The sequence below is a fragment of the Cotesia typhae genome, unplaced genomic scaffold, assembly GCF_013202065.1.
Source record: "Cotesia typhae breed Kobodo isofemale line unplaced genomic scaffold, CoteBio_Ctyphae scaffold_152, whole genome shotgun sequence".
In the NCBI taxonomy this organism is placed as follows: domain Eukaryota; kingdom Metazoa; phylum Arthropoda; class Insecta; order Hymenoptera; family Braconidae; genus Cotesia; species Cotesia typhae.
Window position 1 is genome coordinate 5,376,533 of NW_027423776.1, and position 23,389 is coordinate 5,399,921.

The following is a 23,389-nucleotide window of genomic DNA, read 5'->3' on the forward strand; positions in this document are numbered from 1 at the left end:
TAGCTTCTAGATAGTGATAACTTATCATAACTTAACTTTGATGATCTCACATAGATTTCTGAAATATTCAGTCAGTAATTATGCTCTAACGCTGAATATGAAGTTATAATAATAATAATTGGGAAGTCTGTATCTTGAATCTCGAAGAGCAAGACCAAGGAACTTATCGATAATTTATGGAACCTGTAAAGTGCTAAATAATTCAAGTACAGTAGCAGTACCCTATTCACAATTCTAGTTAATACAATATAAGTGCAGTACTAAGGTATAAATTTGTATTCATTGGACAGTCCTTTATAAACAGGACAAGTATTGAATTTACCCAATATGGCGAGCTATTCAAGCCTATTTCGTAATTAAACGATTCATTACCTTTGGGGCTAGACCTAGGGCATGTGAGCCTAAAGGAGAAACTCTAACTTAGGAGCCAAGTCATTGATAAAGTACAGTTTAACTTTTGAATATGTTTAATGTAGTTATAACAAACATTTATAATAGAGAAGTTGCATTCATTTTTTGTCACTACAACTTTATACATAAAAGAAAAAAAAATTTTTTTTAAGTTTATTTTGGTAATTTTTTTGACTTCATGATTATTTTTAAACAATAATTTTTTGTTCCTAAAAAAAATTTTTTTTTTAAATTCGTAAATTTATTTCATATAAAATATAATCTAAGTTATAATATAGATATTTATTTTTATGTTTTATTAAACAAAATTTATATTGGTAGCTTATCAATTTACCGTAAAATAGCGTTGTGCGCAGGATATAATACTATGTCACTGCCGTTTTAATTAAAATTAAAAAAAAATAAATTTATTCTTTAAAAATTACAAAATTACCTGAAAAAAAATTTTTTCTGTTTATTTTGTCTATTAATAACTTTTAACAAATTTCAAAATAAAATAAAATCAATCAAACATGCACCTTTTTTATTTTTAATAAGAAATAATTGAACAATTATAATTTGTAGTTTATAATAGAAAAATGGGAAAAAAAGATAAATTTAAAAATACTAAAAATTATGTTTTAAATTTTTTTTAGAACATCAGGTTACAATACAGAAATGAATTCTCAGCGAAATTCTCTTCCTGATATACCACTAACTCCACGAGAAAGACAAATTCTGGAACAAACAGCAGCTTCAAGTACGTTAGTCCGTAGTTCCCACAGCTCTGAGTCAATCCTGAGGGATTCTAGTCCACCACCAAAACCACCGCTTCCAGACAGGTATTAATACTATCTGAAATAATCCTAAAGTTGGTAAATAAATTAACAGAGAGCTTAATTAAGCTTACAGATAACTAAAATGTTAAGAAAAATATTGACGTTGCTTTTTTTTTTTTTTACCAGAACCAATATAAGTCTGTCAGAGGAGAACAGTTCTTCAACCCCACCGCCGCTGCCACCAAAGAGAAGAACAAGAGCCCAGCAATTGCTTGACGAGTCGGATGGTTTCTTGGCATCGACCCTCGACCGGTGTTCATTAAGAAGCCGCTCCCCGGAGGATTCCTCGTCGCTGCTCAGTGCGTCTGCAGGAAGTCTAGACTCCGCTTTAAATCACTCCAGAGATGAGGATGAAATCCGCGCTATTATGGGACCTAATGACGAGTCCTTGAATGATAGCATGGATTTGAGTCTCATGGCGACTATTCACGGTAATTTTCATCACCATTTTCTATGATTTCAGCTAGTTAGCTTCAATTATCAACAAAAGTTCGGTTAAATTAAACTCATTACAAAATGGGCGACGAAAAACAAAATGGAAGATTAATTTCCTGGCGGCGCTAGGATCAACGGCGCCAAAATTTAAATTTTGAATTTGAAACAAAACTTAAAGTCTCCGTAAATGAAAATGTGAGGTCATTTAAAGAGAAATAAACGAAAAACAACTTCTATATATGACTCACTGATAATTCAATCTCAATTTAACTTTCATATATTTATAAATTTACGAGTGTGTAAATAAAAGCCGGTATTTTTGCGTTGGTGTAAGTCGGTGTGAGCTTACAACACTTTCCTCCGAGTTGAATTTGTTCATGATATATGTGGACACACATGAAGCCTGTTATTGTATCAGTAGGTGTCTAAGTAATATCCAGCCCAGATGCTAAGCTTGATCATTTTCATTCCGATTGGGCTTAGTTTCCTTACATGTATACAACGCGGTGTGTGACAGTAGTCGCGATTAGTCAGCAGAACTCGCATCAGAAACAGCCTGTCACACATATATAATATGACAACCAGCTGTAAAGCTGTACAACTGTAGCTTTGATTCCCTGCGTGCTCTGCGTGGAGTTAGTCAGTAGGCATATATATCCATTCTACCTTCTACCAGTCAGTCTGGTTTCGACTCTCGGCTCTTTAGTTGTCTGTCGAAAGTGAAACATTATTACTGTTACTCTTGTTTATATTTTTCATTCATAAACACCTCATTATTATTATTATTATTATTATTATTATTATTATTATTATTAATTTTATTGTTTCAAGTTATTACAATAATTGTTTTTTTAATTGGTTTAATTTAATTGTAAAAAAAATAATTTTTTAAGTTTAATAAAAAAATTTTTTTAAAATGGAAAAAAAAACTTTACTGCGCAATCGTGAAATGTGTGACAAAATATTTATGGAATTACGAGATATATGTCTAGGTAATGATTTGTAAAAAAAATTTCTAAGTTTAAAAAATTAAATGCTTATGAAACTTGTAAATAATTATATTGGTATGTAATTATTTGAACGGAGTTATTGTTTATGTTAAGGACTACAATTAAATGGAACAAACAATTGCACCGGGTGGGATGGATCTGAGACGAGTATACCGACTACAATGCTGCTGGGTCAGCAAACACCTCAAGAGATACTTAGCCCATTCACAACTGGTAAGTTTACAACTTCAACAAAGTTATATCTTTATTACTATGTTTCAATTCATTTAAAATAATCTTAAAATATTTTAGGGCGGATCTGTTACTATGTTGCTGCATCCGGCTCGCTCACCAATAAATTACGTCAAAACGCGACGTTACGCCACCGAAAATAACATGTCCTGAAAATCATTTTTTTGGGCTTTAAATTTATACTTTTACGCAAGTTTTAATAGCTTTTACTTTCTGTCACGGGTTTATTTATGATTATAAATAATTATCGTTAAATCAACTTTCATTAAAAAAATAATTCTTGTAATTAAAGTCTATAAATAAGTAAATAGCGTTTAACGATCGATAAAGTGAGATATTATCATATCAATTATTAATGTAAGGTGAATATCTCTATTAAATTCTAATATAATAATGATTGATTCCGTCATTAGCAGCCTAACGAGCAATCAAAATTTTCAGTGAGAATTAGTACCTTCGGGTTAAATACGCGATGAAATATATCTTTAAACGGGTTGATCGATTTGGATACGCCGCGGGCAATTAAACAAGTTTATTGACGATCCACATTTCACTTTGTTTTCAAACAAATTCGATTACTCATTTATATAATCATCAAATTGTTTATTCAAAAAGTCATTAAAATTATCATTATTTTAATTTTTTTTCTACTTTCATCTTTTCTACTAAAGTTTGTTAAATTTACACTCCAATCAAGGTCGATAGTTCTATTTGATCCATTTTTTTTAAATTGAATTTTATATTCTTCTGTGATTTTTTTTTTTTTTAATGAATCGTGTTTGTAATTTACAGGCATTGAAGGAAAAATGGAAAGACTTTCTACCCAAACACAAGAGTCGGGTTTTGTGTCGATGCACTCCCAGCGCAGCTCATCACAAAGTTACACCACGAGTTCAAGCTTGACATCTAAAAGATCTTCCCAACAAAGTAGTGTCAGCTACAATTCACAGAGCTATAACTCCTCTATGGCCCAACATCAGCTCCACCAGAAAACGTCATTTTCCCAGCAAAAAATTTCAGCAGACACAGAGAACTCGATCGTGACGCACAGAACGACGTCCCTTAGTTCTACAAAAAATACAGTCACCACTACCACTATAAGCGGTGATGCAGACTCGGCTTTGCTTGAAAAACTGGTAAATGTGAGTGTATTACAATTTTTTTGTTTTTATTTTTTTTCTTTCTTTTAAGTTACTACAATCTATCTGTACGATTAAGAGAACAAAAAAAAAAATTTGTCTCGTGCATATTTATAAATGAGAAATGGGTTTTTTTTATGGTAAATTTAGTATCAGTAAAAAAATATTAACCTAGATTTTTTCTTTTTGAATATTGGTTTTAAATAATTTTTATTGATAAATTTTCATATTAATTATAAGTAAATTCTCATTTCAAATTAAGTAGATACCATTTATTGATTTATTTTGTAAGTGTGAATATTATCATATGTAAATCAAAATTCTTAATTATTATATTTTAACACTTTCAACATTCACGTAGCGAATATTACTGTTTAAAATAATATTTTCTTCCATGTAAAGAATAAATTGTAGCATTTAAATGATAAATATTAGATAGTGATTATTAAAATCACAATTTTACTGTATGAAATGGTCATTTTCAGCAGTTGATCATTACTTTTTATAAATCGATTATTTAATAATCAAAGTTGGGAGGATGTAGGAGGATCTTAATAAAACGCTAAGAAACTTTATTATTTAGCGACATTTCGTGGACTTTATTTGCACTTCCTCAGGCTATCTGCATATACAAATATAACATAGAATTAGTCAACACAGTTCAATGACGTATAAATATAAACACGTTACAAACAAATATACCATAATATACATCTCAACATCGTCAACCTTATATTACATTTCTTGTCATAATTTATACCATGTCGATCACGGTAATTGGTCACGCTTCAATTAATTGAAATGAGTACAAATTAGCTAACAACAGAAATAAATAATTCTGTTGACAACTCCTCTCAACTTTGATTATTTAATTACAAGGATCTCAAAGCATTAGGATTTTTTTAATTTATTTAAAAAATATCCAAATCATCTATAATGTTTTTAAAAGTATCGGAAAATCATTAAACCACTTTTTTTAATTCATAAATTGTAATTCTCAGCAATTTCATAGTAACTACAGTTTGATTTACAAAAAAAAATTCTTCATTGAAGAACTAATTTTTTTGTGTCAGTAAAATTTTTATTTGCTCTAAAACAATTTAGATATTTTGAAAAAATTTTCTTGGTTCAAATAAATCTTTTTTTTTTTTTTTAAATACATAAAAAAATGAACAATTAAAAAAAAAATTAATTATCACAATTGTAAAAAATTTATAAATTAAAAAAGAAAAAAATCGAATATCACAATTTTCGAAAAAATTATATAATCCAAGATTCTACTGATCATAATTTAAATTACACGGGATATTTTTTCAAATTATATCCAGCATAATCTTACGCGGTATCTCCAGAAAAATTATTTAGCCAAATAGGAGATTACACTGAGTATAATACAAAAATAATTTAGTATAATCTGGATTATATTTGATATTATCTGATATTTTTTTTCACCACAGATAACACTGAGTATAATATGGGAGAATATGCAGTGTAATTTTGTTCTTTCCGTGTACTTTTAAATTATTAATTATTAGTTGAAATTTTCTAAACCTTGACAATATTATAAATAATTAATAACAATTTATTAATTATCATTATGATTATTATTCTAGGAAATAGAAGAATTGGAATCAAACGGAATACCACCAGCCTTACCAGAGAAGCGATCGAAGAAGCGTAAAGAGCGTCTGCCGTCTCAGTACGACAATGTACCAGAAAATGAGCACCTGTCAACCTGTAGTTTACACACAAGCTCGAGTGACAGTCCAGACGCGAGCAAACCGCCGCCTCTGCCCCTCAAGAAACGTCACAGTAAGTACGGGCATTATCAGTAACGAGTGTTGGCAGTATTTGATCAAGTATACGTCACGCCTCAGTATACTTCGCGATTATACAATGAGACTGAGTATAATGCTCATTTAAATTTCAATATCGTCACTCTGCTCGTATCTACTGCTGCCAATTATTCGCTGACTAGCTGAAAAAGAGAGACAAAAAATAGATAATAAAAAAAAGATAGAAACAAACTATGGCCAGCTGACGCTGCAGATGATTTGAATACTCGTTCCGATAACAAAAAAAATATGTTTGCCAACTCCGAGTATAGTTGATCGGTTAATATAATCGAGTACACATCTACATCAGCAGCTCAGTGCTTTGGATTAGATATTTCACGCTAGAAAAATTTTTTTGTTTATCTTTAATTCGATTCGCTCTTAATTTTTTTTAGTATCACTAATTAATTAGTAATAATTATTATAATTAATAATTTAAACTAATAATAAATTGATTGATTTTTCCATGGATAAAAAAAAATTAAATTGTAAAATTTAATCAGATTCTGGTTACTTTTTAGTGTTTCAAATGGTACGTCGGATTTCGGGGTTACATTAAATTAAATATTACCATAATGTGAAAAAGTATAAAAGCCAAAATTTATCATTTTATATTATAAAATGTGATTTGTAGCGGCTGCTATAATAAATAATGACTTACTCTTTAAAAATTATTGTTTCAAGCAGAAAAAAACGCCAAGTCAATAATTTTATTTCCGTATTTATCAATGTGTTTAAATTTATTATTTTACCTTGTAAATGTCGATGTTGGCTACATTAAAATCTAAAATTCTTACTATAATAATTTAGTAACCTTTCTGGATATTTTTTTACATATCACATTATAATTTTTTACGTGCGAAATGATAAACATTATTAATTATTACACTTAAATTTTTTCGATGTTTACATGACTTCTACTGTTGTATTAAATGCTATTTTGTTTACATAATCAATTGAAATATTTAAATACTAAATATCATAAATTAACTGTTAGAATCACGATTTTACTGTTTGAAATAGTATTTATTATTATTTATTATAGCTAAGTTTAATCCACGTGCAAATAAAAAATTTTTCTAGTGTTTATCTATCTATCTATCTATTTAATTACTATTATTTCCAAGTAATATTGCATAGAAATAATTATAAAACTATGTTAGGTCTTATAAACTGACGCATATATTTTATATCCCCCAGTGTTCCAATCAGTGGCATATTCCGGTAAGTGGGATCACGCCCACATTTATATCTCACCCTCAGCAAAACCATCCTCACGCTATACTAAGTTTTCATATAGATATAAATTTTTGAATCCATTGACAATACATACCAATAACAATAACAAATTAATATTTACATACTGAGAAATTTATTTAAGAAAAAAAAAAAATTTTATAAATATTATATGTCTGATTGACTTGGTTACGTAGACATGTGAGCGACTTACACAACGGCTTATTATAATTATAATTATAATTACTTCATATTGTCGCATGATCATATAATCATAATATCCGTACTTGTAATTAATTTGTTTTTTTTTTACCAATCCATTTACTGTTACTATTTTACTTGAAATTTTTTTCCCTTGAAAAAAACCTTTTCGCTGTGCCATCAAATACCTAGATACCGTTTGAGAGTTAAGCTTTTATTGAAGTTTATTTTTACTGTCATTATCAGTTTTAATTTTTATTATTTAATAAGTATAATATTTAATTTTATTTTTAAGCTTTGCAGTATATTACTTACACGATAACAATTTTTTTTACCATTCAATATTTTTATTGAAAAAAATTATTTGTTGAGTGAATGGGTGAATTTTTTTAACAAATTAGTTTAATGTAAAAATATGAACGGTGAATAATGAAATATATTTGCAATTAAAAAAAGAAAATAATAACGAAAAAAAAAAAAGTATTTTTTTTGAGTAAGTTTTTACCCGCAAACATAAATAAAAAAAAAAAATGAATAATCATACACGTTGCATTTTCCCCACACAAATCGCTGCTTGATATTAAATACCGCAAACGATGGTATAATTGAATTAATATAAAGTACTTTAACAATTACAGTAATGGCATACATGGAAATGTTTGGAAACTGTTCGCACAGTACGAACGACTTTATATCGGGGCTGGGCACGCGACATTCCGTTGCTGCTTATAATTCGATGCAAGCAGAGTGGCAACAACACGAAATGTCTCTTACTACGACTCAATCTTGTTCTTCAATGGTTCATACCTTGACTAACTTACACGATGGAACTAGGTAAATTATTATTATTAATTTTTTTTTCTATATAATTAATATAAATTTAAAAGCAAAGAGTGAATAATTAATTTTGACATGAAATTAGAGTAAAAAAATTAATTATGTTTTTTTTATAATTGAGTTAATATCAAATTTTGACAATTAAATTAAATAATTAATATTATTCAAAATTTTTTCCTCATTAGAAATTACTGACTAAAATGTAATATTATCATTATTTTTTTATTATAATGAAAATTTAATATAATTTATATTATTCCGTTAAAATTTAAAAACAAAGAGTAAATTATCAAATTTTTACAGTAGAACAAAATTATTATTTTATTTATAATTTAAATAGCAATATACTTTATTATTCAGCATATCGATCAGTATGAGCCCAACGATGAAAGAAATGACAAACTCTAGTCTACCACCAGCATTACCACCGAAAAGATCCCGATCCATTAGAACGAACATGACACCCCCGCCGATATCACCAAAGCCGGCATCCGTTAGTATTCATGGGATACGTACGCCCGATCCAGTTATAACGTCGACCCCTGTTAAAGAAATAAAGGAGGAGCAAGTCATGATAGCTGAGAAGAAGGATAATGTATCTCCACTGCTCGCTTTGAATAACAACAACATCAATAGCAACAACAACAATAGTCACCATAACAATAACATCAATAATAATAACAACAACAACAACAATAATAATAATCTCACCTTGGACTCGAGATCGTCGTCGAGACCGGCGAGTAATGCGCTCTCCTCTATTTCTGTCGACGAAAACACCTTAGAGTTGAGGGATATTGATCAGGATGACGGGATTCTCGATGAGCTGGACATTAGTAAATATCTAGTCCTTAAAAAGCCTGAAGAAGATGGCCCTGACATTAGGGGTGGCCATCCTGATGCTCTGTTAATTCATGCGACCAAAGCTAATAAGCATGGTGAGTCTTACGCATTTTTGTTGTCATACACAACGATTATAAATTGTTGCGTATATTATTTGTTATTTCAAGTAATTAAAATGTATGTTGTTATTAACCCATAGAGGATACACGTCAAAATAATTACGCAGTAGACACACGGGGTCCAGCCGACCCCACACAGCAAAACAGTTCTCATTCATGTTTTATGCTATGCATTAACTTATAATTGGCGCCAAACTTTTATATAACATTCACTCTAAATAACTCAATAGCTATTTTTTATTCCGAATGATTTTAAAATACTTCAGAATCTTTCAAGATTGTCAAAAAAAAAAAACTCACGCAATTGAAATTTTTTCACAAAAAAAGTCGCAGAAATTTTTATTTTTACGGTATCGAAAAAAAAAAAAAAACCAACCGCATTTTTCTTAGGAAACATTCTATTTTAAGGAATAAAATAGATCTTTAATGAAATCTGAAAAAAGTATACTTACTTTGAAGTTTGAAGTAACCAATTTTGGTTAATTTCGTAAAATAAAAATGATACATTTGATAATATTGATAAAAAAAAAAAAAAAAACAAAAATTTATTAAAAATTATTTAAAAAAAAAAAAAAACTTAGCCGAAAAGTAATTGGTTAAACAAACAAAAATTTTAAAAACCATACATTTCTTTGAGTAAAACAAATATCCTTTTGAACAAAAAGAGACCGCTGGTTGCGTTACGCACATGTTTTGATCCTTCGTTTTGTATTTTTTAATCTGGCTCTAGAAAAGGTGATCTTGAATCACGCCTCGTTAGTCTAGGACCGTAAAAGCTTGTGGCTGTAAATACCCTGTTTGGGAGTTTTCTTTTACTCGAATCGGATTCGATTCGCAGAGTTGGATCAATTCATTATCAATAAACTTCAACTTAGTGAAGTAATCCCTAGTGAGTTTTAGCCAAAAGTTGTCAATCCTAGCGATTTTCTGCGTCTAGTCTGTGAAAGTCAGTTTGGTCGTATCTAGGCAGTGTTGTTGAGTATTTGTTGGGTTTGTTTTTGAAGTTATTTAAGTCTAGGGCCTTATTGCTTTTGTCCCTGCTCTTGTGGTACAGGATAGGGACGTTCATACTGTCTTGAATTATCCTTAGCCTGTCCAGTGCCGTGAAAGCTTGTGGTTGTAGTAGGCCTTTTTGGGCATTAGCAATAAGGTCACCATTGACTTCTTTTAGCTTCTTGGTCAGTCCGTTGTCGATTATGTTCAGTTTACTGTAGTAGTCTCTGGTAAGTTTTATCCTGTGACAGTCGATTCTGGGGATTTTTGCTGCATCATACAATTCTTTGTTGCTCACTCTTTCCTTGTACTCGGTCTCAGCTCTGCGGTGTAAATTTAAAGCAGTCCTTAGGCAGGATCTTTTGAACATTCTAAGTTTCTCCATATGTGCTGCGCCGATGTTCCAGCCACTGAACCACCAGTGTACGATACTCCTCATGGCAGCTCGCTTCTATTCGGGTTGTCCTTGAAGGTTGTTAGATTTATGGACTTGCCACCTTTGTGTCGGCTTTTGTGGTATAATATTGGTATATTAAACCCATCTTGGATGAAGCCTAGGTTGTCAAGAACAGTGAAGTCTATTACTTGAGTAGATAAGTTTCTGTCATGTGGGATTTCTAGATTGTAATTGTTGTTGATGTTTGGAGAATTTTTTCCAGTTTGTTTTTTTATATTTAGGCATTAAGGGATTATCTTCGTTTTTCTTTTTTATAGAGAGTTCTTGCAAGTCTATTTCTATGATAATAGCTTTGTGATCGCTGTCATATGGTAAAGTGTCTAGTTTATTATTTTTTAGGTTGATTAGATTTAGTCTTGATACCGCCTAGTTCTTTATGTCGAGCGTTAAAATCAACCGCGATTATATAGTATACGTTGCTGTTAATTATGTTTAATTTAGAGAACAAATTATCCAGTTCATCAAGAAATATTTGTTTAACGTCTATTTTTGTGGTTGCATATACTCAAGAAACAACATATTTGAAGGAACAAATAGATATTTAATGAAATCTGAAAAAGTATACTTATTTTGAAGTTTGAAGTTACGAATTTTGGTCAATCTCGTAAGATGAAAAGGGTACATTTAATATAATTTTAAAAAAGAATACAAAATTAAAAATCTGAAAAAAAAAATAAAAAATAAAAAAAAAGAAAAAATAAATTTGCACTGGCCGGGAATCGAACCTTTTTTTTTTTTTTTTTTTTTTTTTTTTGTTTAAATGTTTGTTTATTGAGATTCATTATAATCGTACAGTGAAAAATACATGTTCGTAATTGGTTAAACAACATAAAAAAAAAGACCATACATTATTGATATAAAAAAAAAAAAAAAAAAAAAAAAGAAATCGTAATAAAGAAAAAGACCGCAGGTTGCGGTACGCGCACTTTTTAAATCATTTTTGTTTTGTATTAAATCTGGATTTCTTTTTGTTTTTTGGAGGAGCCGAAGCTGAAGTTCCACACTCTCGAAAATATTTCATTTGCCGATTTAATGGAAAAATTTGAAAAAAAACCATATCTTTAATCTAGTATTAAAAAAAAAAAAAAGAAGAAACTTACAAACTAACTAAATACTAAATATAAATTAAGGAATTATTTACAGGCTGTACATTATTTACAAATGCGAGACACCCTGATTAGGAGCTCCATTGACTCACTGGTTGTTGAAGTCACGTTGTCGATTTCTGAGCCTCTTCATTTGGGGGGAGTTCGGGTCTAGCCACCAAAACTTTTTGTCCAGCCGATAAAAGTTATTTTTATCGGCGTCTGGAATTGCTTCGGAGTATTTCAGTCCGGAGTTGTTTTGATTCTCTGCCCAAAGTATCCTTTTGTCACTCATATGCCTGCTTTTGTGATACAAAACAGGCATATTGAAGTGGTCTTGGATCACATCTATTCCATCCATGACTGTGAAGGCTTGTGGTTGTAGGTACCCAGTCAGGGTGTTTTCTTTGACCGGGAATCGAATCCGGGCCGAACGTGTGGCAGGCGAGTATTCTTCCACTGAACCACCAGTGCACCATACCCCCCGTGGCAGCTCGCTTTTATTCAAATTGCATGACAAATCACTGTAATTTGTTTAAATAAATTGATTAAATTAATAATACTAACAATAATTCAGTTGTTTTAATGACTGAAACATTATTATTCTACAAATTTTCATTAAAACAATTCATATTTGTCATTTTTATGCTGCAATAGATGAAAAAGAATCAGGTTTGTTCATTTTACAAATTGAAAATAACAAAAATTTACCATCAAAAATGACAATCTATAAGAAAAAAAATTTGTTATTACAGATTTCCTGTATCAGGAAGCATTTTTAACAACATACAGAACATTTATGTCACCATTGGAGCTTATACAAAAATTACACAAACGTCACCAGAGATTTTCATGTTCTGGAGACATCATTAAGCAACGAGCTGCGCGTGAGGCTTTTTCATTACTTGTACGAGTTGTCAGTGATTTAACGTAAGTTATTATAATTATAATTATATAATTTGATTATAAAAATTAAATTTAAATTTAGATAAGACAAGAAGAATCAATTTTTTATTGACATTTTAAAAAATTCAATTTTTTTATCATCTCTAGACCAAAATACTCCTTTAATTTTCAATTAAGAAATTATAATAATAAAAAAAATTAATTTTTAATTATAAATTTTTTGCAGTATGTCTGATTTGGACGACGTTTTACTCCAAACATTGATGGAGTTCGTTCAGCAATTAGTCTGCAGCGGTGATTTAACGATGGCAAAGGCGCTGAGAGTGAAAATCCTTGAAAAACACGCGCTCAAACAACTGCAATCAGCGCAACCAATCTTATCTTCACTGAGCGTGTCAACGAAACAAGCGTCGCTACTTGACTTCAAAAGCGAACAAATAGCTGAGCAAATGACTTTGCTGGACGCTGAATTGTTCATGAAAATAGAAATACCTGAAGTATTAATCTGGGCGCAGGAACAGAATGAGGAGCGCAGTCCCAATTTGACGCGATTTACCGAACACTTCAACAAAATGTCTTACTGGGCACGCTCGAGGATCCTCGAGCACCGGATGGAGAACGAGGCTAAGGATCGGGAAAAATATGTTGTAAAGTTTATAAAAATAATGAAGCACTTGAGGAAGATAAATAATTTCAATAGTTATCTGGCTTTGCTGTCGGCTCTTGACAGTGCTCCAATAAGGCGCTTGGAATGGCAGAAACATATTACAGAGGGTCTTAAGGAATATTGTGCTCTGATTGATAGTTCTAGCAGCTTTCGGGCTTATCGACAAGCACTTGCTGAAACTCAACCACCTTGTATACCTTATATGTAAGTTATTTTATAATTTATTTATCCACTGATGGGAAGATTTTTTAGTATTTAAGAATGATTTCTTATATTATGGTTAAATTTGGTATCCTTGGGAAAGTCTTGACCTGGAGTTGTGCCTTTTCAAGGTTTCATATCATTCTTACCAATAGTCAATTTATGATGACAAGTATTTAGGCTGCATTAGAAAATGCTCTATCTCTAGATACATATTTAAGAAATGACCTTGTATCTTGTAAACTATTGACATTTTCAAAGATATAAGCTCATCCTGACGTTACACTCATCAAGAACTTTCATTTGAGTACCCACATCAATTTTTCATATATTAATATGTATTATATATATGTATATATGAAAAATATATAAAAATGCATGTGGGTACTCAAATGAAAGCTCTTGATGAATGTAACATCGGGATGAGCTTATATCTTTAAAAACGTCAATAGTTAAAAAATTACAGTGCAATTTAACGAAATTTATTATTTAATAAAGCAAAATTTTATTTATTTATAGTTCACAAGTCACATAGTGACTGCAAAGTTTCTAGTATTTCTTAATAGTTAAGAATAAAATCATCAAAAATAATTTTAAGAAATTTTATCAGTGTATAACTAAGAAAATAAGATTAATTTCATCGTTGATGTATTTAAATGATATGGTTTTTTTTTTTTTTTTTTTTTTTTGTTAAATTTAGTGTTATCAGAAAATTATTGATATTATTAGTAAATTTGTGTTTTTTTACAATTTTCTGAATATTTATTTTTATTTAATAACTATCAATTTATGATGATAAGTTTTTCCCACAATTCTAAATAAATTTTATTTATTAGAGTTTTTTTTATTTATAATTCATAATTCTCAGCAGTCAAATAGTCACTGTAGGTTGCTAATTATTTATAGCAGATTGATAATTTTTATTTTTTTTATATTAACTAAATTTATTTTTTACAGAGGATTAGTTCTCCAAGATCTGACTTTTGTGCACATTGGTAACAGTGATTTATTACCAGACGGTACTATTAATTTCTCAAAGCGATGGCAACAATTTAATATTGTCGAGAATATGAAGAGGTTTAAAAAAGGGTATGTAAAATTTTTAATGACATGAAAAATCGTAAATTAAAATTAATCATTAATAAAAAAATTATTATATTATTACAGAACATATTCATTCAAGAAGAACGAGCGCATAATAACATTCTTTAACAACTTTAGCGACTTTCTCTGCGAGGAAGCCATGTGGCAAATATCTGAGAGCATAAAACCGAGGGGCGGAAAAAAACCACAGTCGCAGAACTAAATCACCGTCACAAGTCATGAAAATTAAAACCAATATAACTAAGAACCAAAAACATAAACGTCAATCAATCAGTAATATAAATAATTAAATGATATATAATAAATCATCCGCCACTTCATCGAAAGTAATTAAAATATAAAGAATTCGTGCCCTCCATGAGCTCGATTCATATCACTCTTTATTTATAAATACAATCTAATAGAAATTAATTGTCCGTTTGTGAGAACCAAATGCCAAATTGCTTATCGATTAAGTAAAAATTAAAAAAAAATAATAAATTGTTATTTTGCTTTGGACAAACAAAACTAGCATGGCTGAAATCCATCGCACATTAAATCTTGTATTTCAATTATATATAATTAATTTAAGTAAATTTATGAATCTAAATTATAAAAAAAGTAATTATTTATTGATAAATATTTTATATTCGAGTTTAAGTGTACATAAAAATATTTTTGAAATTTTTTTCGTAAATTCATTTGTAATTATAATTAATTAATATTAATCTTGTGTTTGTGAACATGTGAATAGCGAACGTCCATTTGTATTTGTATTTGTATTGTATATTATTGATTATAATTATTGCTATTAATTACTAATTAGTATTATATCAATATGTATTTGTTTTGTGTATAATTAAGTGTAAATTATTTATAATTTATAATTTAGTAGTTAGTAGAAAATATTATTATGGTCAACGGAGTGTTGATTACACACAAGGATGAACACCAATCATGTTGATTAATAATGCGCCGCTAAATGTCTCAGTGAAATGCATACCGTAATTATTTGAGTATCTAATTATGTTAAGTGATCGGAAATAAATTACATGTATGAAAAATGTTGAGGCGAGGCCCAAAATTCAACTGTTACATATACTATTGTATGTGATTTTAGAACAAATACTATGAATGGAGTAAGGAACTAATTAATTAATTATTAATTATTTATACAAATATTTATAGGTAAATAAATGTAAAGAAATTTTGTTGATAGTTGATATCTGAGCTTTGGCTTTTCTCAATACGTATTGGAGCTAATTATGGATTTATAAATATTGATAAATTGATTAATTAGTTAGTTAAATGAATGTTTTGAGCGCATGGGTCCTGGTGTAATGTTTATGTTCTTTCACGGTACATTCCAATGAGTGAAAGAGATTAATTAATTTTTAGCATTTTGGAGTAAATATTTATTTAATTAATTGTATCGCGATACTAATGCCAAAAAAGCGTATAAAATATTTTTTTTTACTCTGTACTGAGAATTTTAGGACGGAAAATTTGTTAAAAAAATTTGAAATATCATTATTTTTTAACTAATGTCTTTTTGGTTCTAAGAAAAAAATTCTTAAGGCCAAAAGTACGTACATAAAAAAAGTTTTATTACTTTTTGAATTTCTGATTAAAAAATTTAATTTTATAAACTTGTGGATATAAAAATTAAAAATTTTTAAGAATTCATTTTTTAAAATCTAACTGAATTCAATAATTTTTTTAACTTTCACAAATTTTCAATTTTTTAAGCCGGAAGTGTAAGTAAAATTTTTTTTATAAACGCCGTTTTGTCTGTAAAAAATTTTTTTTCTCAAAAAGAAGTTAAAAAAAATTTTTTTTATTTTTAATTTTTCCAACAGATTTATTTTATTTATTTATTCACTTCTGGATATAAATTCTATAGAAGTGCATTACACCTGTGCATAGAAACCAGAAAAAATACAAAAAAAAAAAATTATGCATACATTTTACAAACCAAAATAATTTCTACAGAAACTAAAAGTACAAAATTACAAATATCATAAAAAACAAATTGCTATACAATCATATCTAAGGTATAGAATACAACCATAAGTTTCTAACAATTCAGATTTCTCATAAATTGGCAAATTTTTCTTCTTAGGATTTTCTTAGATACATTCAGTGTTTTTAACTCATTCGATAGTTTATTATAATATTTAATTGCTACATAGTTAGCATTTTTGGTGTTAATAGTGATTGAAAAAAAAAATTTTTTTATATGTCTTTATGGCATTAATAACACGATATTGCATTAAAAAAAAATCAGGTTTAAAAAATAGTCAAGTATCCAAAATACTATTAATTAATAATTAAAAAAAACAAAAATGTCCGATTAAAATGAGTGTAATTTAGTATTTTTTTAATTTTAGTATTTTATTACAATAATTTTTTTTTTATAAAATTTTTATTTAATTTAAAAAAGAAACGTGTCATAAACCATCCGAATGAATTGTGAGAATTGATATATACTATATAATATAATATATAAATATAACTGTATATAACTGTATGTATATCTAAATTAGCGTATGAGAGGAAGAAATGTGAGGCCTAATTAATAGCAAATTATTTATGAAACCCCATAATTGTACACTCATATTGCTGAACATTAAGTAACAAATCATAAAATATGAATTATGATTATGAGTAATAGTAATTGTAATTGTAATTATACTGCAGATCATTAAGTCATAAAGGTAATTATTAAAACCCGCAGTATTGACTGGAAGATTTGTTATTAACGGACTTATTAATTACCAGCGTTAATAGATAATATAAAAATAGGATCGACGTACTAAGCCAATCAATGGAATCTTATTGAAAAATAATAACTTGCTTACTAGGCTTCCATTTAGCGAGATATTGCCTTGTAATAATATTATTAAGCATACTGGTGATTAGCGACTAAATATTGTTGGAGTTGGAATAATAAACAGCAATTAAACACCAATAATTATTTAAATTATAACTTATAACATTTAGTAGCTGTCAATTTGTGAGAATTTTTGAGACTTCTTATTATATTGTAATGTAGAAATAATTTTAGCGAAACTTCAAGAAATTAATAACTGGGACTAAATCCTTTTTCATTGTTTATATTGTTCAATAATTATCAATCACACGGGTAATTTTTATTGAAAGAACAAACAGAAAAATCAAGCAATAACTTTTTAAAATTTTTTTAAAAGGTCGCCAAGAAAAAAATCAAGGCTTAAAATTACGTACGCAATACCTAAACTTCCAGTTTAAAAACGTCCGAGCTACAATTTATTTATTAAAAAAACTCTATAATTTTATGGATTAAATATACTAGCAATTACATGTATCGAATTATCTAATATATTGACTAATAGATAACAATTAAGGTTTATGTAAATAATTAGCATCCGTTTACTGTTAATAGCGATAGTATTAGCAACGTAATGAGTGACTATGATTACCGATTATCGATTGCAACAAAGTAATAATTACAGATACAAGAAAATAAAAATAGAAAATGAACAAAATTAACAAGGCCATAAACTTTTAATGCAATTGTGATGCCATAATTTTTTAAAATTATTATTATAAGTGTGTAAAAAAATTTTTATTTATTAGATTAAATTAATATAATTATATATTATTTGATTTATTTATTTATGTACTTTGTATTTCTTTATTTTCAGGTTTTGTTTTTTCGAGTCAATTATAGCTCTTAACATAAATTTTCTCGGAAAATTTTGTTAGTACAAAACACCTGCAATAATTTAGACGTAAAAAATACAAAACAAAATAATTCATCTAAACATATCTTCTACTAATAACTGATAGCTTAAAAATAACTTAACTATTTATAATAAAATTGTGCTGAATATAATTAAAAAAAATTCATATTAAAATTTTTTTAAAGTCCGGCCATGTCAAATTTTTTTTTCTTTTTTAATATTAAAAAAAAAAAAAAAAAAAAACATAAATTAGTTAATTACTGAATTAATTAGCACAATAAACAAGAGTGAGACATGAAATAAAGTGAATGTGCAACGAATATATTAGACTAAATACAAGTAACTAGATTTAAAGTCGTTTATTTAATAAAATAAAAGCTAAAGTTTATTGCAATTGATCTATTTCAATTGCAATTAAAACATTGAAACAATTGTCAAGCGACTTTGACATACTTGATGTTTTTTATATATCTTTTATCGCTAAATATCACTCTCAGCTTATTTATAAATATGATATGCTATATTTATTATTACTCTTAGAGAATAAATTTTATCAGGAGAAAATAGTAATCCGCTTAATTTATCGATTTATTTTGTAAATATTTGTACTTATGACATATAATTTAATTTCATTGAAATAATGTAAAAAATATTCGCCGAAATCTGCTGTCGTATTTAAAAAATAGTTTATTAATTAATAATATATGATATTCAATATTTATTGATACTCTTCAATGTTACCAAAGACCTTTTCAAATCTGTAACACTTACAAATATACTAATAATGATAATATTATAATTAATATCTGGTAAGTATTTAATGTCAATACTCCGTTTAATTAATTCGTTAATTATTCGGGGTATTAAATAATATTACATAATTAAAACAACTTTGAAAATAACAATAGTACATATCTTCTTCTATACTTTTAGATAACTTTTTGAAGCATCAAAATTTTTCGGCTTAAAATTTTTTCGAGATTAAAGTTCAAATTATTGATATCTTTTTGGAAAAAATAATCAAAGTCTTGGTGTTTTTAAATAATTAAAAATAGCGATTAAAATTAAATAATAACTGTAATTAATGTAGTGGACATTTAAAAATTTTTAAAGTTAATTTAATTAAAAAAGAAAATGTCAAAATCTTAGAACAAGGTGTCGGATGTCGGCTATTTTGATTCAGGATCTTATTTACTATGATATTAGTATTAATTAAAAATAAATAAATAAATTAATTAATTAATTGATTAATATACACTGATCAAGTACGATATAGTTAATGAAGCATATCATTGGTGACTGAGTGATATTATTTTATAATTAAGGACCCATATTAGATATGCTCTAATGCTCTAATAGTTAATCTATAAAAACTATTAACTGTGAAAAATAATAATAATAAAATTAATTATTAATTATTATTATTATTATTATTATTATATTACTATATGATATGATATGATATGGTATAAAAATGATAAAAATATTATAATGGATGATATTGCGAAGCAGCGTGTGATTGATATTAATTTTCAGTCTTGTAATCTTTTTTGTATGGATAATTTAAGTTTAGTAAAATAATTTGTGACCCTTTGTATTGGGTTGAAAGGTCAGAGTTATCGAGTAAGAGTTAACTGAAAATTATTAAATGAAAATGAGTAATTAGTCGCGGTGGATAGAATAATTAAATTCGGTGGTTTGTTAAATGGTCTGTTAATATTATTATGAAATAATGACATGATGGTGATATATATTCTGATATAAACAAAATAAAGGAAGATATTGTCCGCTTTGGATTTTTTATAATCAATTATTATAATTATAAATTATAAATTATAAATATTATTATATTACATTATATTGGATATGTATATTGAATAATGTATGCCCAGTACCCAGTGAAAATTTATTTGTACAAAAATAAATGTAAGTTTCTTTTTGCTTGTTTTGTAACGAATGCATTGTATGGAAGTTATTTATCGATAACTTTAACTATTATTATTAATATAAAAAATTCAAAATGTGAAATAAAGTATGAGAGTTAAAAAATTATATTTTTGTACACTTATTTCATCCATATCCTCCAATTTTTCCGCTAAATTTATAATAAAAAAAAATTTTTTTTATTCATTTTTTTTGTCAAATAATGTTAAGGAAGAACACCACTGTAATAAAAATTTAAGGTAATAATCTTTAATGTATCTTTAATAAAATAAAAAAAAAAAACCAATCCCCAAATTCCTTTATTTTCCCTGTCAAAAAATTCACGAAAATCACCTCTTTTTTTCGATCGTCACAGTGGTGTTCCCACTCAGATACTAAAAATTTCCACAAAAAAAAAAAAATTAAAATGATAAAGTTTCCAAAAAATTTCCGCTAGATGTCGCATGGTCGATTCGTTTTCTCGCAAGCGTAAAGCGGTAGCTGAGCAATTTTGAGGCTTAATTCTTCACATATTACCTTAGAATTAACAATCACATTATTAATCGATAATTTTACTTTTTACTAAACAAATTTTACCCAAAAAAAAAATTGGTCATAAAGTAAACAGCTTTAACATGAATACTAAAAAAAAAATTTGATTATTTATTATAAATTTCCATAAAAAATCAAATTTTATACCTTTCTCATAAATTCCCTCGAACTAATAAATTTTTTTATGAATATCATTATTCTTCTCTTAAAAAAATTGTTCTATTAGCGAAAAATATGTAAGACCTTTCCTAAGTGGCAATAATAAAAATATAAAAAATTTACGAACCTGTTATCACTAAAACTAAATAGGAAAAAAATTCAAAATTTATTTGATCTAATAAATTAAATAATAAATCAATAATTATTCATCGAAATGAACAAAGTATTGAAACACAATAGAAAATACTAATCCAAAAATATTAAATGTCGTAATAAATTAATCATTTATTATAGAGGCATGTGAACTAATATACACACGTTAAATAATAAATAAAATTTATGTAGTAATAGTAATAGCCTAGTAAGTTAATAAATCATCGACAGGGTGTCTTTAGCGCTTTTATTATCGCAAAGACAAATAAAACAATATCTGAAACACGTGTAGAGATTGTTACATATAAGTTTAGTTTATCCAGACATAGCTATTATAATACTTCTTGTACACTTGTACGTACATTCTGTTATTGTTATTGTTAATGTTAGAGTTGCAAATGTAGAACAGTGTGTGAAATAAAATAAAGCTACTCATCCGAAAGCTTAAAGCTTTAACATTCCGACAAGTAGAGATAGAGTCACGGGATTTATCGGTGTTCGTTGAGTAGTTTAATATATATTTTCTAGCTCAAGGATAAACGCATAAAATACTATTTACTCGGTAGGTATTTAGTGTACAATATACAGTAAACATATTAATCGAACAATAAAATTCGAGGTACAATTTTACAATCAGACAACAATACACATCGTAATCCTCTGATTTTACTATTTAAACTTGCTACATAATTGTATCATTAACTTAACAGAACCATCTGATGACTGCTACATAGTCAATTCAATGAGCCGTTTTAATTTTAATTCCGTTGTGCACCCGGCAAATTGCCAATCATTAATCCATTATGATTAGCTAATTATTCAAAATACACCTAATGACCTCGATACTTATCTAATTTGCCCTCATCGTTTATCGCACGTTACTTTTGTTGTTTATTTAAACAATGTCTCTATTAAATCTTGATGTTATTTTCAATCATTCAACTAAGCAAATTTTTTAAGCTATTAGTTGGTAAATTTCTGGTACCCATTCAATTTAATAAGGGGTAAACTTCGTTGGAACCCTCAAAAAGGAATATTTTTAAAAATCGTTTTGCAGGTGATGAAATTTTACTTGAAGTACAATTTTTTTAAACAAAAAAAAATCAAAATTTTTAACTTCCCGCTAAGAAAATCTAAGATTTTCAAAAATCGGGAAATTACTGGTTTCACCCCGTTTTGAAAAAATCAAATTCTCATCAGATCTCGACGTTCTAAGATCACAGGAAGCTTCCCTGACTACTCCCGCGAGGGTGTCACTAATGTTTAAATTTAGTGTTGATAAATTTATTTGTAATGATTCTTATCTACCAATCGATTCATTTTTGCATTCCCTACAAGGTTATTAAGCCAAATAGCTTATTAGTTACAAAATCGGTTGATTTGTTTGAGAGATATCGCGAAGGAAAGAAAACCGAAAAAAGTGTTTTTTTTTTTTAATAACTCCGAAATTTTTTATCTAAAAATCTGAAACACGGTAGCGTCTTGCGCCAAGTTCTTGGTTCTCTAATCAAATTCTTGACTAAAAAACAAACTCATAATTTCAATTCCTATGATACAATTATTTATAATTATAATTATGATGATAAAGTTAAAGACTACTTTAATTATATAACTATAAATTTTTATTACAAACGTTTGCGGTAAGGAAATTTTATTGAACACCCATTAAGTTTTATGGAACAAAAAGCAAATGGCCATCACTCAATAATATGTATATTGATGCACGTATCACTTAAGCAATTACTCCAGTAAATAAATCAAAAATTACAGTCTTTTTAAAATTAGGGTTTTTGTTCGTTAAACTCACATTGAAATTCCTGGTGAGCCCTTTATATATATATATAAATGTAGGCCATTTCATTCATGAGTAACTTGGTTTGATTTATGGGCAAGGTAATTACGGGAGCGATGCTTGAGAAAAAGTTGATTTTTTGCTTATTTTTTATTATCTTTAAATCCAAGAGGAAATGAAGTTTGTTGGCGATTAAATTATGTAACCAAATACCCTTTTTTAGAAAGCGTAAAAATTTTATTATTATGTGTTTAAATATTTTACTAGAGCAGTAACTTTTTCAGGTTTTCGAGTATTAAGTAAAAATTTTAATGAAAGTATGCAGTTAGTTCTAAAGATCAATCATTGTAATTATATATTTATTAGGAAAAATTTAATTAAATATGTCGGATTTAATGATGGAAGAAGTTACTGAAGATTAAAGTACTGTTTTTAAGTTTATAGATTTTAATTTAAGTTCGAAAACTTTTAAAAAGTTATTTTTGCAAGTTCAATCATTACTTTTAATATCTTTTAATATAATAATATAACCAGTCGAAATTTGACAGTTTTAAAGTTTATTTTCCTCTAAATATGAA

The 23,389-nt window shown here is 27.7% G+C and overlaps 1 protein-coding gene across 4 annotated transcripts in view; it reads left to right on the forward strand.

Annotated features, from left to right (window-relative positions):
• The window catches only part of C3g (C3G guanyl-nucleotide exchange factor), an 81,728-nt gene extending 63,583 nt beyond the window's left edge, over positions 1-18,145 (forward strand). For 2 of the 4 annotated variants that reach the window (XM_074256473.1, XM_074256476.1), the window contains exons 4-16: positions 1,047-1,232; positions 1,356-1,660; positions 2,768-2,887; positions 3,698-4,047; positions 5,658-5,856; positions 7,080-7,103; positions 7,955-8,150; positions 8,514-9,091; positions 12,308-12,322; positions 12,406-12,580; positions 12,783-13,427; positions 14,382-14,513; positions 14,592-18,145. In XM_074256473.1, coding sequence (XP_074112574.1) covers positions 1,047-1,232; positions 1,356-1,660; positions 2,768-2,887; positions 3,698-4,047; positions 5,658-5,856; positions 7,080-7,103; positions 7,955-8,150; positions 8,514-9,091; positions 12,308-12,322; positions 12,406-12,580; positions 12,783-13,427; positions 14,382-14,513; positions 14,592-14,730 — 3,064 coding nt within the window. In that variant the 3' untranslated portion in view covers positions 14,731-18,145. The remainder of the gene's footprint in view (positions 1-1,046; positions 1,233-1,355; positions 1,661-2,767; positions 2,888-3,697; positions 4,048-5,657; positions 5,857-7,079; positions 7,104-7,954; positions 8,151-8,513; positions 9,092-12,307; positions 12,323-12,405; positions 12,581-12,782; positions 13,428-14,381; positions 14,514-14,591) is intronic. The other 2 variants (XM_074256474.1, XM_074256475.1) reach the window with 2 other exon arrangements.
• Positions 18,146-23,389: the final 5,244 nt, after the last annotated feature.